The following is a 19,129-nucleotide window of genomic DNA, read 5'->3' as shown; positions in this document are numbered from 1 at the left end:
TTATTTAAGTAATTATACACTGGAGAAAAGGAAATACACAGGTAATTCAAGGACTGATGGATCCAGGGTCTGAACTGACATTGATACCTGCCATTATCATGGCACTGGAGTATATAGGAACCATGTAATCAACAGAATTTTGTACCAGGCCCAGCTCACAGTGGGTCCACTGGATCCAGACCCAATCAATGGTTAGTTTCCCCATCTCTAAATGTATAACTGGAATAGACATATTTGGTAGTTGGCATAAGCCTCCAAACTGGTTTCTTGGCATCTCGGTTAAGGTAAGAGGAAGACTCTGAAACTGCCCCTCCCCACCCCTGCCAAGATGGAAGATAAAGACTTAAAAGATGTAGGGGTCAAAGTCACCATCAAATCCCCATTTAATTCACAGTATGACCTATGCAAAACCAGGATAACAGTGGACTACTACCAAGGAGGTCAAGGAGGTCCCAATTTCAGTCACTGTCCTAGAAGTAGTGTTTTTGCTATTGTAGATTAACTTGGTTTTAGGTACATGGTATATGGATACTGATTAAGCAAATGCATTCCTTTCCATTCCTAACAGGACCATAAATAGTTCTCATTTGTGTGGGGTGAACATAGTATACTTTTACAGTCTTTCCATAGAACCATGTTAACTCTTCTGCATCCTATCAAATAAGTCTGAAGAGACCTGGATCTGGCAATACCACAGATTTTATTAGTTCATTACTAATGATAACAGATTAAATTAGATTGGATAGATAAGAAATGGCAGATGCATTAAAACCCTTGGTAAGATACATGGGCTTGAGAGGGTTGGAGTAAACATTTCAAAGCACATCAGTGAGGTTTTAGGGGTCTGATCTAGGCATGACCAGACATATCCTTCAAAGTAAAGGACAAATTACTGTGCCTTACCCTTACCACGTAGAAAAAAGGACTCTTCAGATCTCTTAGAGACCACATCCCATACTCTGGGATACTGCCTTGACCCATATATCAAGTGACATGAAAGATGAGCTTTCAGTGTGGCCCAGAGTTGAAAGGAAATTCTGCATTAGGTCAAGGCTAAAACTATTAAGGAGATTGAGTTGATAATCAAAAACCTCCTGACAAAGACAAACTCTGGACTCGATGTCTTCACTAGTGAACTCAACCAAGTATCTAAAGGACAATACCAATAATTCTCAAACTTTTCTAAAAACTGAAGAAGAGACAACTACAGACCAATATCCCTCAAAAACACTGATGTGAAAATCCTCAACAAAATACAAGCAAACCAAATTCAGGAGCATTAAATGGATTACACACCATGATTAAGTAGAATTTATTTCTGGAATCCAAGCATAGTTCAGCATATGAAAATTGATCAATGTAATATACCACATTAGCAGAATGAAAGGAAAAAAAAACCACAATCATCAATTGATAAAGAAAACTCATGTAACAATATTCAAAACCCTTTTATGACAAAAACACTCAACAAACTAGCTAAAGAAGGAAACAACCTCTATCCAATAAAAGCCTTGTATGGAAAACCCATAGTTAACATCATCCTCAATGGTGAAAGACCAGAATTTTTCCTCTATCATCAAGAACAAGACAAGGATGCCCATTTGCACAATTTCCATTTAACACAGTATTGGAAATCCTAGCCAGGGCAAGTAGGCAAGAAAAAAGGAAGAGACATCCAAAGTAGAAAGAGAGAAGTAAAATTATCTTTGTTCACAGATGACATAATCTTATATGTAGAAAACCGAGGGCTTCCATAAAAACAACAAAAGCCAAACCAAACAAACCAAGGAAATCCCATTAGAACTGATAAAAGAGAATTCAGCAAAGTAGCAAAATACAAATTCTTCATGCAAAACTCAGGTGCATTTCTATACACTAATGATGAACAATCTGAAAAGGAAATTAAGACAATAATTTGCTTTATATTAGCATCAAAAAGAATAAAATACTTGGGAATTAAAAAAGAAAGTGAAAGACTTGTATACTAAAAACATTGCTGAAAGAAATTAAAGAACACATACATAAATGGAGAGATGCCATGTACATGGATTGGAAGACTTGATATTATGATGTCAATATTATCCAAAGCAATCTACAGATTCAGAGCAACTCCCATCAAATCTCAATGACATTTTTTTCAGAAATAGAAAAATCCACCCTAAAATTCATATGGAATCTCAGGGAACTCAAAATAGTTAAGACAATCTAGAAAAAGAACACCATTAGAAGACCCACACATCTTGATTTCAAAACTTACTACAAAGTTACAGTAATCAAAACAGTGTGGTACTGACATAATGACAGATCTTTAGACCACTGGAATCAAATAGACAGCCCAGAAATAAGTCCCACATGTATGGTTAAGTGATTTTCAACTTTCAATGGAGAAAAGACAGTCTTTTCAACAAATGGTGCTAGGGAAAACTGGATATCCAACATGCAAAAGAATGAAGGTGGACCCTTACCTACTATAATATACAAAAGTTTACCTTAAAATGGATCAAAGGCCTACCTGTAAGAGCTAAAACTCTAAAACACAGTTGGGGGTGCCTGGGTAGATCAGGTGGTTGAGCACCTGACTCCTGATTGGGGCTCAGGTCATAATCTCAGGGTTTGAGATGGAGCCCTGTGTTGGGCTCTGCGCTGGGCATGGAGCCTGCTTAAGATTCTCTCTCTCTCTCTCCCTCTCCCTCTGCCCCTTCCCCATACCCACTCACAAGTGCTCTCTCTTAAAAAAACAAACAAGCAAACAAACAAACAAAAAAAAACTATAGTGATACTGGATTTGGCAATGATTTTTTTTTTTAAAGATTTTATTTATTTATTTGACAGACAGAGAGATCACAAGTAGGCAGAGAGGCAGGCAGAGAGAGAGGAGGAAGCAGGCTCCCTGCAGAGCAGAGAGCCCGATGCGGAGCTCGATCCCAGGACCCTGAGATCACAACCCGAGCCAAATGCAGCGGCTCAATGCACTGAGCCACCCAGGCACCCCGGCAATGATTTTTTTAATATGAATTTGAATTTGAATATGGCCTTAAAAAGGAATGAAATTTTGATACATGCTACAACATGGATGAACCCTGAAAACATCATGCTAAGTGAAATAAGCCAGTCACAAAGGGACAAATAGTGTATGATTCTACTTATATGAGGTCAAATACATAGACAGAAAATGTAACAGTGGTGACTAAGGCCTGAGGAGGGGTGGTGATGAGGAGTTATTGTTTAATGGGGACAGAGTTTCTATAAGGGATGATGAAAAGTTCTAGACCTGGATAGTGGTATGGCCAATATAAATATACTAAATGCCACTGCACTATGCACTTGAAAATGACTAAAATGGTAAATTTTATGTTAAGTATATTTTATCACAATTAAAAAAAAATTTAGTAATGGATCCTGTGGAACACTGCTCAGATGCCACCTTCAGGACCAAGACATCCATCACCCAAGAGCTGAGTCCTTCTCCAGGAACTGCCCCAGGCTGACAGGGGCTGCCTCTCTCAAATTTACATCCCCTCCCTGGTGACAGCTGACATCCAATAAGTGATCACTGTGGGGTACAAATGGTCAACCCCTTTGCCTCTGAATGGTGTCCTGGCCTTAGAGCTCCCTGTGCAGCTGGCTAAAGCCTCTGCTACCACAGAATCACAGTTCAAATTCTCCCTCTGCCCAAATTTGCTCATAGATATTATTCCCGAGTCCCCCAACTAATCATCCTTGTATCCATCTCAGAGTCTGTTTCCTGGAGAACACAACCTAAGAAAAATGTATCTTGTTTAGTGTAATTTAGAAATAGAACTCTAATATTTCCCTTCTCCCACTGGGTACCTGATTCTCAGTCGGTCGTTTTCTGAGTAGAGGCGTAAAACATGTTCCCGCTCCTGGAAGAGGCAGACCTGTATATCGCTTAGAGCTTTCTGCAATTCGGCAATCTCTTCCTCCCTCTGCTGCAAATCCCATTCTAGTTTATGCTGAAGGGGGAAAAAAGGTAATTGAAAAGATACTGCACTTCATGGGAGTATCTCTGATTGGATCTGGTGGATCAGGTCATGCAGAAATATTACAGAGTTGGGGGCGCCTGGGCGGCTCAGTAGGTTGGGTGTCTACCTTTGGCTCAGGCCATGATCCCAGGATCCTAGAATCAAGCCCTGCTCAGCAGGAAGCCTGCTTCTCCCTGTCCCCCTGCTTGTGTCCCCTCTCTCCCTGTGTGTCTCTCTGTCAAATAAATAAAATCTTAAAAAAAAAAAAAGAAATATTACAGAGTGAATGGTTTCACCAACATGGAATTCAAATGACAACAACAGGTTGTGTACAGACTTGAGTTTAACAGCTGCAGGATGAGTGTGATGTTTGCCCACAACATCAAAGCTCTCATATCTTCCTTTTACAGATTACAGAACCCCGTAACGCCATATGATTTACCTGTTCTAGTCACACTTTTTTTTCTAATGCTTTCTATGTAATAAGGATTACAAAATTTTGGAAAAACACAGATAAAAAGGTTGATTCTTGCCCATGGGGTTGAAGAGTTTTGTTGGGGGGGAGAGACATGCAAACAACTAAAACAAAATAGTTATTTCATGAAAGAGCATGCATAGTAAAATGGTAGACGGGAAAGTACAGCAGAGTAAAACCTGGGCAGGTTTTGGGAAGTCAGAGAACACAAGCAAAGTTGGAACTTGAAAGATAAAGACTGCTACAGACAACCAGAAGACAGGTACTCTTGGGAAAGGGAGAGAAAGATCGAACAGAGCCCTAAGTGTCTGGGTAACCCCAAGTATTTCAGTGTTGCTGGAGTGGACAGCAAGAGGCAGAGTGGGGAAGTATGAGGCCCCAGGCTGGATACTGGTATGGAGGACACTGTAATAGTTCGGGGGAGACATAATGAGAGTTGGAACCAGTGTTGAGGGAACAGTGATTAAGTTGTTGGAATGGGTGCAGTGACATTTAGGAAGCAGAATCAAGAGGACTTGCCAAGTGACGGAAGTAGGAGCTGGGGAGAATTGCAGGCAATGATACCATTTACGGGACACGGAATAAAGAAAAAGCAAAGAGGTAAGGAATGGAAGGAGGGGAAACATCAGTGGTACACATCATGTGTGGGTAGGGTAGGAAAGAGAGGGCAGTTCAGACACGGACGTGTTAACAAGGAACTCTGGAGAAAAGTGAGTCCACATAAGTTATTTGGTGTCATCATCTCATATGTGGTAGTAGAAGGCATGAATACAACGAGACCATATATGGTGGAATCTGGAACTTTGATACTTAAGACTAAGGAAAGGGGGGCCGTTGACAGAGACTGAGAAGAACCGGTCAGAGAGGTAAGACAGAAACTGGGAAAGGAAATCAAGAAAGGACAAGTCTGCAGAAAGGAGAGATCAATAGTAACAAATACGGCCAAGGCCATGAAGAGAAGAGATCATTTTGACTAGCAGGTCCCAGAGACCACAGGGGGTGACTTTTAGTGGAGCAATGAGGACAGAGACAAACTGCAGTCAAGAGGTCATTGAGTGGGTGACAAAGTCAAGCTATTCTAAAGGTATGGTTGAGAAAGAGCCACCTACATAAGAGAGAAGTTAGAGGGGAAAGTCAACTACTAGAAGGGTGTTTTTTAAAGTTGGGAAAGACCTGAGTAGGTTTATATACTGAGGACCAAAAGCCAATGTCAGTTAAAAGTTAAGTTAAAAATAGAACACACAGAGAAGAGAGATGATGAAGCAGGGTTTCTGAGGAGGAGAAAGGGTTGGGGGTCAGGGGAGCTGCTGGATCAGTGCAGCTTGAACAGGCAGAGACAGCTCGTCCCCGAAGCAGTAAGAGAGGAGACATGGATGTAGACGTAGGTAACTTGCGTGGATGGGCAGGAAGGGAGGACATGTGTGATAGCTGGTGTTTCCTCCATGAACTCAGAAACAAGATGGCCGGAGAGAAGAGGACTAAGAAGGGGTTGCAGGCTGGTGGAGGGTGAAGGTATGGCACAGGGGTGCACAGGCCAAGAAAACTGCTGTACAGTGACTAAGGATACAGATGGACAAGTTTACCATGAATTTATTCTGTAATGATGTATAACTGTGTTAGGACAATGGTTCTCAACTGGGCGCGATTTTGCTTTGATGGCTCATGAACTGGGGATGGGGGGGATGGGAGAAGAGGTGTGCTACTGGTATCTTGTGAGTGGAGGCCAAGCGTGCTACTTCAAATCCTACAATGCACACAACAGTCTTCACAACAAACAAGTACCAAGCCCAAATGTCAATAATGCCAAGGTTGAGAAATCCTGCTCCAAGAGAAGAGGTGGTAGGGAACTTTTTTTTTTTTTTTTTAAAGATTTATTTATTTGACAGAGATTACAAGTAGGCAGAGAGGCAGGCAGAGAGAGAGAGAGGAGGAAGCAGGCTCCCAGCCAAGCAGAGAGCCCGATGCGGGGCTCGATCCCAGGACCCTGGGATCATGACCTGAGCTGAAGGCAGAGGCTTTAACCCGCTGAGCCACCCAGGCGCCCCAGAGGTGGTAGGGAACTGGGTGAAATTCTAGCTAGGGCTTGTGTATGCAAGCAAGGCAGAATAAGCAAGGGGTCCTCCATGTAGTGAAGTGAAGTGAGTTACTGAAGTGAAGCCCAGTGGAGTCTGGATTAGAAAGGAAGGATGTGAGTCCAAAAGCTGGCAGGCAATGCTTAGAAAATTGAGCTGTTAAGGAGCTACAGAGCTAACAATGAAGTTAAATGAAGTCAGGTGTCAGGGGGTGAAAGATCTAGAAGTATACAAGAGACCAAGATATAAGAGTTTTAGAGGTCCAGCAGCTGGGGGAGATTATGATCTAGTGAGGGACCCAAAGGGTGGATAGGTAGCTAGGCTGAGGCAGAAATGAATAAAAAAAGAATTTCTTAAATAAAATATCTGCTTATGGTATGAGCTGGCACTGCTCTCAGAAACGAACAGACTCAATCAGAGCCCTAGAAGGGTACAGCGCGTCATCCCTTTCACCTGTGCATCACAAGCTGCTTTGTAGAGTTCCAGTTTCTTCAGCAGGTCCTCATTTTCTTCCTCACACTCGGCCATCTTCTTTTGGTAATATTCCAGAAGCTCCTGAGAAGGGCAGAGGACAGCCAGACGATCTTCCGTGGAAGGCAAGGGAGTCGACTCTATCGAATCCAAGAAAGACTTTCTCTTCCACTTGTTAGGACCACTGAAGCCAGAGGGAACATCGTGTTTGGAGACAGTCGTCGGCCTGTAAGAAATCAAAAAGGGCATAGTCATTCAATGATATGAACAGTTATGAGACACTATAATTTCTTAAATAAAAAAAATTATGTTTTGAAATGCCATAATTAAGGTGCTCATAAGCCTTCAAAGTTTGATGTTCCAGGTTAGTAAGTAGTTTTATGAACCGGTTTCCTAGTATTAAAGGCTTAAAGCTAGATTCAAAATATATGTTAAAAGAGTAAAAAGATCATTAGAAATGAAATATTACCCAAGTAAGACCCGGTAATAACAGAAAATTTAATACTATTAAGACACAGAGCAAAATAACACATTCCACAGCTGGTGGGGTCTAACTTGACACTACAGAGAGTAATTTGGCAGAATCTAGTAAAACCGCCATCCCTCTTGTCCTAGAGAAACTCATGCATATGTGTACAAGGCAACACACACGAAAATGTTGATAGCAACATTATTTGTAATAACAAAACCGGTAAACCTTCCAGACATCCACTCAATAGGGTAATGGATAAACTGTGGTATATTTATATAAATGGAACATTACTCAAAGTCATTAGAAACAATGGATTAGAGATATTCAAATATCAATGAATCATTCAAACAACATTAAGTGGTAAAATGTACGTAGATGCATATGTAGAAGATATTACCATTTAAGAATGGAACTTGCCATATGAAACTGTGTTTAGGAATAGGTACATGTAAGTGGCAAAATTATTACGCAAGGAAATGACAAATTTAAGATTCAGGATTAGAAGATATAGCCTTAGTTAGTAACCATGCAATCACACCAGCATCAGAACGTATGAATTACGCAGACCAAGACGAGACTAGACCAAAGGCTAATGAAAGGCTAGGCAAGAAGTTCTATTTGTTCGTTTTTAGCAAACAAGAGCGTTCAGCTGAAAGAATGCCAAGTCAGAAAATAAATGGTGTGGAAGTGGAAAAACCCTGTGAAAATTAATCCACTTTGGCTAACTCCCTGCAGAAACTTTATACTGGATTCCCAAAGTTGTAGTTAACAATGGAGACAGTCAGCACCTTTAATAAGTGTGTATAGAAGAAATATTAAAATTCACTTTCAGCTAGCATGAAGGGAAAAAAAATCCTAGTATTTTCTCAATCACTAAAAGCTCGTGACAGAAATGTTCTTTTACTTAATGTTTCACGTCTTCAAAGGGAGTGGCCTTGTAAATACTCTGGGAAATAGACCAGTGAATGAACTAAGAGGTCCTGCTGAGATTTTGCAGAGGAGAATTGTGGTGAAAAGGATGAGAAGGAGGATGTCTGTTGCACGGGAAGCTGAGGGCAGAACCAAAATTAAAAGTCCCCTGCTTATGCATGCTGGTTGTTTCCTCTGTAATCCAGGATCCACCGGCACTATACCAGGCCCATTCAAACTGCCTGGATTTGGGTATCAACATTTAATATGTCCCAGCTTTGAATCCTAATGGCACTTAATAAGAATAGATAAATGACATGTAATATAGTTCAAATCCAGAGGTTGGAAACATGCTTCTAAAACCTGTCTAGTTTCTCGGCTCACTTGTGCTTCTGGCTACAGAACTCTTGATTCTTTAACAACTCGCAAATAGGCAAATGTCTTACTTTCTGCAGACGGGGGTACGCACTGGGGTAAAGTTCATGCTGTCCTTTTCACACCTGTCAAATACACAAAAATTCAGAATGAAGGGTCAGGAATAGACCAAAAAAACAAAAACAAAACAAAAAAAAAAAAACCCCAAAACAGTACAGGATACACAGAGAGGTTCCCTTTCCACCATCACATGCTGGTGAGAATGTGATGCTCTACAATGTAGGATTCTTTAAAGTGGTTCCAAATCCTGAAAATCTATGACTTTGGAGTCTTCATAAGACATTCGTCATTACTGTTTTTATTAAACATTTTATTTACTTATTTGACAGGCAGAGATCACAAGTAGGCAGAGAGAAGGGGGAAAGCAGGCTCCCTGCTGAGCAGAGAGCCCGATTCAGGGCTCTATCCCAGGACCCTGAGATCATGACCTGAGCCGAAGGCAGAGGCTTTAACCCACTGAGCTACCCAGGTGCCCCTTTCATTACGTTTTTTTTTTTTTTTAAAGATTTTATTTATTTATTTGACAGAGAGACCTAGAGAGAGCATGAGAGGGAGAAGCAGACTTCTTGCTGAGCAGGGAGCCTGATGCGGGACTTCATCTCGGGACTCTGGGATCATGAGCTGAGCTGAAGGCAGTTGCCCAACCAACTGAGCCACCCAGGCGCCCTTCATTACTGTTTTTGAATAAAATCATTAAGGCATCTAATGTTTGGATGGAGAAACACACACAAAAGAAAAGCCTCCTTAACATGAAGGTTGTCTGCAACAATGCAAAACCAATCGACAGTCCTTTTGCTGAAATAGGAAGGAGATGCAGAAAAGTTTCTAACAAGGAACAGTAAATGGAAATTAATTTAATTACACTAAATTTAAAATAAATACAAAGCCACTGACATCTGGTAAACTTCATCTATTGTTTCATCTTAAAGAAAGAAAAAATTACTTACAAGCTTTGTGAGGTCCACTTACAATCTCTATTCCAATTGCTAACAGAGGGCTTGGGTTCCTCTATTTGAATAATCTTATCACAGAAATTTTCATGAAGATAACCGGGAGGGAGGGAACAGAAGAGAAGGAGAGAAGAGGAGAAGAAAGGGAGAGGAGGCGGGAGAGAAGGATGGAAGGGGAGAATTTATTTTATTGGCTTTGGGGAATGCCGGCTTATCAAGCAGCTTTGTCAACCCATTCTGATCTTGAGAACGATGATGTAATATTCTGTTCTTGTGCTTTCTAATCTATATGCATCTGCTTTTTTTTTTTTTAAGATTTTTTATTTATTTATTTGACAGACAGAGGTCACAGGTAGGCAGAGAGGCAGGCAGAGAGAGAGGAAGGGAAGCAGGCTCCCCACTGAGCAGAGAGCCCAATGCGGGCCTCCATTCCAGGACCCTGGGATCATGACTTGAGCCGAAGGCAGAGGCTTTAACACAGAGCCACCCAGGCACCCTGTATGCATCTTTTTCAATCTTCAGTCCTTTGGAGAAGAATTTTGTGCACAAGCGTGAAGAGACCATCACTCTTGTTAATTCTAGATCAGTTTCCCAGAATGCCTCTGCACCTCCTCCTTAAAACCTTTCTTCATTTGCCTTCTAGGACACCAGAGGTTCCTGGTTTTCTTTCTTCCTTACTGGTCATTAATTTTCAGTCACTGCCTTCTTCTTTTTTATCTATACTTAGGGCCTTGGTGACTGTATAAAGTGTCAGTTTTAGGGGCAACTGGGTGGCTCAGCCAGTTAAGTGTCTGCCTTCCGCTCAGGTCACGATCCTGGGTCCTGGGATTGAACCCCACATCAGGTTCCCTGCTTAGCAGGGAGACTGCTTCTCCCCCCCCCCCCCACCGCCTTCCTCATCCCTCCCCTAACTCGTGAACTCTCTCTCAAACGAATAAATAAAAAATCTGGAAAAAAAAAAGTGTCATTCTTAAATACCACGTACACACTAATGGTTTCCAAATTCCTACCTCCAGGGCTGACTCTGGCCTCCACTCCACTCATACCTATCTCACTGACCTATTTCTTATCTCCACTTGGATGTCTTACAGGTCTCTCAAGCTTCTCAAGTCCAAAACCAAGTTCCTGATAAATACCTACCACCAAAACCTGCTCTTCTCTCAGAATTCTACATTCCAGTAATTACTACCTCTATCTTGCCAATTGCTTACGACCAAAAACTTGGAGAAATTTTACTCCTCTTGTCCTACATGCTATGCTCAACCCAAGAGCAAATCCCCTTGGCTCTACCACCAAAATATCCAGAATCTGACAATTGCTCATGCCAATGCTGCCCTGGTCCAACCCACTACAATCTCTTGCTTGGAGGACTAAAATAGCCTCTTTATCGGGTCTCTTTGCTTCCACTTTCAAATTCAGCCCCTGTAGTCTATTTTCAACACAGCAGTTAGATTATCTAAAATGTTAAGTCAAGGGAGGCCTGGGTGGCTCAGTCACTTAAGCATCTGCCTTCGACTCAGGTCATGATCCCAGGGTCCTGGGATGTAGTCCCACCTTGGGCTCCCTGTTCAGCGGGAAGCCTGCTTCTCACTCTCCCACTCCCCCTGCTTGTGTTCCCTCTCTCGCTGTGTCTGTCAAATAAATAAATAAAATCTTTTTAAAAAATTAAAAAATAAAAAATAAATAAACTGTAAGTCAAAACACAAAACTCCTCTGCTCAAAAACCTCCTAAGACTTTTAATATTAGTCAGAAATGGCTTCTAAGCCATTCTTAAAATGGCTTCTAAGGTCCTACATGATCTGACTACCCCAGGACTTCTGTGGCCTCACCTAGAACTCTCCCCCTGCTCAATGGGCCACCAACACTGGCCTCTGCTGTTCTTCAAACATGCCAGATAAACATTTACCTCAGACCTCCACCTCCTACTTCATTTATGATGTTCTTTTCCCATTTACCTATATATGGCTCGCTCCCTCTCCTTGAGGGTTTTAATGTCACCTTCTTAGTGAAGTCTTCTCTGACCAGCTGTCATCTCCTTACCTACCTTCTCTGCTTCACTTTATCACCATCTGACATAACTAGAAAATCAGTTTCTGCTTCTGTCATTCCATTAGTTTCCTTCTGCCCACCAACCCTTCAAGCATGCCATCTCTTTTTCTCACTCTCTCCTTTAAAATGACTACTCTCCTCCTTTAACTCACTTCCTTCTACAAAGCTTCTTCAAACTGGGTGAATTTGTCTCTTGTAAAAAACAACCTATAAAATAAAAATGGTAATTGGGTATGGTAGGATTATGAGCAACATTTTTTTAACAGCTTTATAGAGATATAATTATATAATTCACATTCCATACAACTCAAAGCGTACAATTCAATGATTTTAGTATATTCAGATATGTGCAACCCTCACAATTACAGAACATTTTCATCACTTCAAGAAATCCTATATCCTTTAGCCATCAGCCCTGTGTTCCACCTCCCCCCAAGCCCTAAGCAACTACAAATCTACTTTCTATTACTTCTTTTTTTTTTTTAGATTTTATTTATTTATTTGACAGAGAAAGAGAGAGATCACAAGTAGGCAGAGAGGCAGGCAGAGAGAGAGGGGGAAGCAGGCTCCCTGCTGCACAGAGAGCCCGATGTGGGGTTCAATGCCAGAACCCTGAGATCATGACCTGAGCTGAAGGCAGAGGCTTAATCCACTGAGCCACCCAGGTGCCCTACTTTCTATTTCTATAGAGCTCCTTATTTTGGACTTCTGTAAGAATGAGATCATATAGTATGTGGTCCTTTTGTGGCTGGCTATGACGGATTTCTTTCACTTAGCATGATGTTTTCAAGGTTCATCCATATTGTAGCAGGTGTTAGTTTTTCATTCCTATATATGGCCAAATAATATTCCCTTTTATAAATACAGGTGACATCTTAAAGATGAATGTCACTGTTCTACAACTATTTAAAAGTAATTTGGAACTTTTTAAAAAAATAATCTTTTGAGTCATTTGTTTGTTTGTTTTTAAAGTAATCTCTATGCCCAACGTGGGGCTCAAACTCAAGACCCCAAGATCAAGAGTTGCATGCTCAGGCCACTGGGTGGATCGGTGGGCTGGCCAGCCAACTTTTGGTTTTGGCTTGGGTTATGATCTCAGGGTCCTGGGACTGAGCCCTGAGTCAGGCTCCTTGCTCTGTGGGGAGTCTGCTCAAGGATTCTCTCCCTCTCCCTTTCCCACTGTTTGTACATGTTCTCCCTCTCTCAAATAAATAAATAAATCTTAAAAAAAAAAAAAAAAGTTGCATCCTCTACCAACTGAGCCAGCCAGGCACCACAGAATATCTTGGAACTTTTAAAGAGCCTTCTAAGAACCTGTAACTTCTCTTCTTCCTTATAATAACTATCCTCATTCCTTCTCTTGCCTGTGACTACTGCACGTCAACAAAAACAGTATCTACATTCACATCTCATTTAGTTTTATAAACCTCTAACAGTCTGACTTCTACAACATCTGGAAGGCATCTATGCTCACCACTATACTACCAATGCCTACTATAACATCTGAATTGAAGTTATTTTCTTGGTCATTAGACACCCAAATGAATGAATTCAGCTGCTTTCTTGGTTTCCCATCCTCTACCCAGCAAGTCACTCCTCGATTTATTTATTTATTTATTTTAAAAAGATTTTATTTATGTATTTATTTGAAGGAGAGAATAGGCAGGGAGATGGACAAAGGGAGAGGGAGAAGCAGGTTCCCCACTGAGCAAGGAGCCTGATACAGGACTCGATCCCAGGACCCTGGGATCATGACCTGAGCCAAAGGCAGGCGTCCAACCCACTGAGCCACCCAGGCATCCCCACTCCTTGATTTATATGATTACTTTGACAGTACTGATCACCTTTTTAAAAATATTGTAGTTCAGAGCTTGTGCTCTGAAATCAAACAGGCTTGGGTTTCAGTCAAACTCTGTCCCTTATTAGACGTGTGACAAGGCAAGTTACTTCACCTCTCTACACTCTGGTTACTTATTAAAAGAGAGGGAGAATAGCATTTATCATAGGGTGGTGTAAGGATTAAATGAAATAGTGAATAAAAGGGCTGAGCACAGTGTCTGACACGCTAGTGCTCAATAAATGGACATCATTACTATTTTTGCTGATAATTTTCCTCCCTTGGTTCAAAAGGTTCTGTCTTCAACTTTCTTTTCTACTTCCTCTAACCATTTCTGCGGGAACATCATTATTCCCACTGCGTTTATGACTACCTCTATTATCTAAAACACAACCTGGCACAGAGTAATAATTACTCATTGAATGAACAAATGACATCTTTCAATATTCTGGCTTGAATTTTCAATTATATACCCCCCACAACAACTCTGTCAAGTATTTTTATTATTCCTTAGTTCTACAAATGAGGAAATTGAGGGCTTAGACTATCCTGGAATGAGGGAATAGTGGAACCCATTTCCAGGACCTCCAAATTCTACACCCCGTTTTACATTTCATCCCGCTGTTGACTCGCTCTTGCTATGGCTCCTCAATCCTCCAACACCCCCCCGAAACCTTTCACTTTGCACTAACTTCCCTCTTCCGGTCCCCGCACCTACTTCTCCCTCGCTAAGTTTTTTAGCCTATGGCCCCACTCCCCAATCCCAGCGTCCTAAACCCAAAACTCTGTACTCACGCCACACTAAGCCTTCGAGTCAGAGACCCCAACCGAAAAACAAAACTTAAATCCGGTAGAGAAGCGGCGCCACTGAGCGTGCACGAATCTGTCCAATCGCCCACGAGATTACACGACCCTTTGGATTGTGCACCAATAGGAAGGCTACTCACACAGAGGCACGCCCCCCCCCCCCCCCGCATTCCCCGCCCTTTCTCGCTAGGGGCCTAACCGCGCAGAGATCGCCGGGAAGTGTAGTTTTACTTCGGCACACAGCTTCCCTGGGTGGAGGATGTAAACGGATTGCAGCCCAGGCCATCTCAGTACTGGCAGTGTGCTGTTTGGGGTCAGAATGCACTAGTTCTGGGCACACTCAGTTTAAGCTTGCTCAACTACTTTCTTTTCACGAAAAATTATGCAGGCACGCGATGCGTAATTATGGAATGGATCACAGGATTATTATATGTTGCAATTTACAAGCTTATATCAAGGTGAATTTTCTAAGAAAATAGTTTCTTCTTCAATGACCTGGTGGCCTAGAGCCAAGATAGGACCTGTGGTTCAATTTCTACAGAGAATTATGTATATAATGCTACTATTTTTGTCAGATAGCAGACACTACTTCCTTTTCCTGAAATCTGTGAAAAACTGGCTTTAATAATATTAAGTTAGTTCAAAACTCAATTGTAATCTCATCTTTCCAGGAGAGCAAGGGGTAGGGGTAGGGGAAAGGTACTTCATCTCAGAGCTGCAGCTACTGCTGTGGAAAAGCTGGGACTTCTCACCGGTGTCACTTGGCGTCTCCTAAATTTACTTTTTTCTGTCTTGTGATTTTTCTCTGTTAGTTATATCAAGATCTTCCCAGACATTAAAAAAAAAAAAAATAGATCTTCCCAGACATATGAACTCAGTATTTTTGTCTCTCTTTTGGGCCTTACATTTTGAAAAAGCAAAGCAAAGGACACCTGGTGGCTCAGTGGGTTAAAGCCTCTGCCTTCAGCTCAGGTCATGATCCCAGGGTCCTGAGATCGGGCTCTCTGCTCAGCAGGGAATCTGCTTCCCTTCCTCTCTCTCTGCCTGCCTCTGCATACTTGTGATCTCTGTCTGTCAAATAAATAAATCTTTAAAAAAAAGCAAAACAAAATCATGGTGATCTTATTTTCATACTGACTCTCAAATATTATATATTCTGTAAGATATTCTATTTATTTCTACTCTGTGTCTTATTACCTTTCACTTGGGCTACTACAATAGGTTTCAAACTGGTGTTTTTTCCTTTTCCAATCCATTTATAAAAGGTGATTATTTTTTTTTAAAGGACACTTCTGAACATGTCACACTCCTGCTCACAAATTTTTGGTGACTCCCTAAGAGTAGAGAATAAGTCCAGATAGTAATATGGCATTCAAATACTGACACATTCTGACCCTACTTATCTCTATTATATAATAATTAAATGGTTATTTTCTGAATGTAGTACGGACTTCCTAGTTTTGGTGCACACCCTTCCTTTTATTTGGATTGACCCTTTCCAGGAATCTTACCCATAAAATTCCGATGAAGGCTGGCACAAATACCATCTCCTTTACTGGAAGTAATCTTTTCTGTTTTGATGCTCATTTAGCAATTTGTCATCTTATTTTTACTACATAGCTTCTGTTCAAATGTCATCAATCTTGAGTCCTTCTCTGACTATCCTAGCCTCCCTTACCACCCTTCCATTTCCTGCCTTCTCTACTTTTACAAGATCTTATTAGCACCTAAAATCATATTTATTGGCTTGTACTTCTCATTTTGAATTCCCTCACCCTGAGAAAGTAAGCTCTATGTCTTTTTGTTGTTGTTCATGTCATCTATCCAGCATCTGGAAGAGTGCCTGGCACACAGCAGATGCTCAAAAGTTGTGGCCGAATGAACAAATGCATGTGTAGCATTCTTCTCTACACATGTATCGCCTCTCCTGTTAGATCGCTCTTCTTCCATTCTGTGTCAAGGTTAATGTGTCCTCATTCATTCAAATGCCGAAGGGTTTCCTCAGCGCCCCCTCCTCTCTCTCATAACCACCTAAAATCAGACTGATTTTCTTTTCTTTTTTTTTAAATATTTTATTTATTTATTTGACAGACAGAGATCACAAGTAGGCAGAGAGGCAGGCAGAGGAGGAAGCAGGCTCCCTGCTGAGCAGAGAGCCCGATGCAGAACTCGATCCCAGGATCCTGGGACCATGACCTGAGCCGAAGGCAGAGGCTTTAGCCCTCTGAGCCACCCAGGTGCCCCTGATTTTTTTTTCTTTAAAACACTCTGGTGGCAGAGGATCAATCAAGAACGACACCTGAAGATTTGGGAGGCTGCAATGATAATTCATGTGAAGGAAAAGGCCTAACTAAACAAGGAAGGCAATGATGAGAATATGAAGAGGAAAATGGGAGATATTTAAAAATTCCAACTGACTGGATCCAGGACAGGGAGACTAGCTGGAGTAGCTGACATTAATCAGAATGGGAAATACAAGGAGCACCTGGTTAGGTCAGTCGGTGGAGAGTGCAACTCTTGATCTCGGGGCTGTAAATTTGAGCCCCACGTTGGGTGTAGGGACCACTTAAAAATAAAATCTAAAAAAGAAAGAAAGAAAAGACTAGGAAATACAAGAAGAAGAATATGTATGGAGACTATGAGAAGAACAGCCTGGCAAGATCTTACTTGGTATATTCTCCTGCTCTCGGGGGCGCCTGGGTGGTGCAGCTGGTTAACCATCTGACTCTTGGTTTCCACTCAGGTTATGATCTCAGGTTCGTGAGATCAAGCCCCGTATCAGTCTCTGCACTCAGTAGGGAGTCTGCTCGAGACTCTCTCTCCCTCTCCCTCTGCCCCTCCCCCTGGTCACATGTGTGCACACCTGAGCTCTTCTCTCATAAAATAAATATCTTTTTAAAAATTGTGTGGTCTCTTACCTTAGTTGAGCCCTCAGAAGCAAAGAACAACACTTCTCAGGAAACATTTGCTCCTTCTCCTGGTATTATGTGGGAATATATAATATTATGCCCATTTTGGGCTTTCACAATTTGCTTTAAGCCCTTAAGGGAGCCCTCCTGACTTTCTCTTTGTTTCCTAAAGTCACCAACTGCTTTAACTTTTGCCTTCTCACTCACTTACTTAACAGCACTGTACTTGTACTGGCTTCCTTCCCCCCTGCTTTAGAGGAAGGGGTATCTCTGCTCCCATCATGTGCTAGTTTCTCCATCTCTTTAGGGACTTCCATTTTTCTCTTATTATCTTCAACCTCCTGTTCTCCATTAGTTCTTCCTTCTCAGTACTGATGCCCACTTGTCTGTATTAGTTTCTGAAGACTTTCTTCCATTCTCCGTCAGTAACTTCCATCTTCCTGGTGCCCAACCTTTCCTCTACAGCCAAGAACCTTGAGTCTATGCTTTGCTTCTTTTCTTTACCTCCCATTCACTTCCCAACTTACTAGAAACTGGATTTTGACTCCATAACTTTATTGAAATTGCTCGATGATCTACCAATTGTTAGATCGAATGATCACTTCTTAACTTGTCTTGCCCCATTCTTCCTGGCATTTTATACTGTTGTCAATTTTCATCTTTTCTCCAAGTTTTACTCACTTGGCGACCATGAAAGCACTCTCCAATGACTCTCTGCATTCATTCTTAGCATCATGTGCTGGTTTTTCTTCTTAAGGTGAAAGAACTAGGAGCGCCTAGGTGGCTCAGTTGGTTAAGTGTCTGCCTTCAGCTCAGGTCATGGGATAGAGCCCCACATCGGCCTCCCTGCTCAGCAAGGAGTCTGCCTTTGCTCCTCCCCGTCGTGTGCTCTCTTGCTCTCCCTCAAATAAATAAATAAAATCTTTTTTTAAAAAAAGGTGAAAGAACTAATATCTTCCTGGAAAAACTCACTTTTAATTAGCTCAGCACAAAAAACTCAAGAGTAAACTTCTGGTTTCTCTTACTTGTGCAGGAGGAGCCATAGGCTTCTATCAAAGTAAGAATAAATAAAACTGAAGAAATATGTATCTGATATGCTTCCTGTCTTCATTTAATGCTAAATTTAAGAGATAATAGCTCTTGGGGCACCTGAGTGGTTCAGTCGGTTAAGCATTTGCCTTCAGCTCAGGTCGTGGTCTCAGGGTCCTGGGATTAAGCTCCACATCGGGCTCCCTGCTCAGCGAGGACCCTGCTTCTCCCTCTGTCTGCTACTCCCCGCCGTGCTCACCTTCTCTCCTGCTGTGGGCATGCGCTCTTTCCTTCAAATCGATCAATCAATCAATCAATCTTAAAAAAAAAAAACACTAATACCTCTTGTCCTCTGAGAGGTCACGGAAAAACAGACAATGCACATACAAGCACATTAAAGGAAAAAGGAGTACTCAAAAAGGGTGTGCCTGTCCAGGGAGCTTACACCAGGAAAACAAAGAAATAACTAGTATCCATGTTTTATTTTTGAAAAATCACAGGGCAGAGAGAACATAGAAGACTGACTTTAACCATTTCCTTTCCATTACTATCATTTGTGTTTTTATTGTCACGTGTAGGTTGGTACATAACAGTGAATAAGGTCTATATTATCTGTTCTCTATGAAGACATCTGTGATACAGAAAATTATTGGTAAAGTTTTTGAAATAAATTTGAGCTAATCCAAAACAAATGTGAGGGAATATTTCACCCAGGTTTGTTTTTTTGTTT

General features: G+C 41.5%; 1 protein-coding gene across 3 annotated transcripts in view; it reads right to left on the bottom strand.

Moving 5' to 3' along the window:
* Positions 1 to 14,522, bottom strand: part of CCDC77 (coiled-coil domain containing 77) — a 28,043-nt gene extending 13,521 nt beyond the window's left edge. The window contains exons 1-5 of one of the 3 annotated variants that reach the window (XM_046014065.1): positions 14,450 to 14,482; positions 11,970 to 12,024; positions 8,829 to 8,882; positions 6,984 to 7,227; positions 3,832 to 3,884 (exon numbers count right to left, since the gene is read on the bottom strand). In XM_046014065.1, coding sequence (XP_045870021.1) covers positions 3,832 to 3,884; positions 6,984 to 7,227; positions 8,829 to 8,866 — 335 coding nt within the window. In that variant the 5' untranslated portion in view covers positions 8,867 to 8,882; positions 11,970 to 12,024; positions 14,450 to 14,482. Of the gene's footprint in view, positions 1 to 3,831; positions 3,975 to 6,983; positions 7,228 to 8,828; positions 8,883 to 11,969; positions 12,025 to 14,449 lie in introns of all 3 variants that reach the window. The other 2 variants (XM_046014063.1, XM_046014064.1) reach the window with 2 other exon arrangements.
* Between the last annotated feature and the right edge of the window lie 4,607 nt (positions 14,523 to 19,129).

This window comes from Meles meles, chromosome 7, assembly GCF_922984935.1.
Source record: "Meles meles chromosome 7, mMelMel3.1 paternal haplotype, whole genome shotgun sequence".
NCBI classification, from domain to species: domain Eukaryota; kingdom Metazoa; phylum Chordata; class Mammalia; order Carnivora; family Mustelidae; genus Meles; species Meles meles.
The sequence above is the reverse complement of the archived record's forward strand: the minus strand, read 5'-3'. Positions and strand labels throughout refer to the sequence as shown.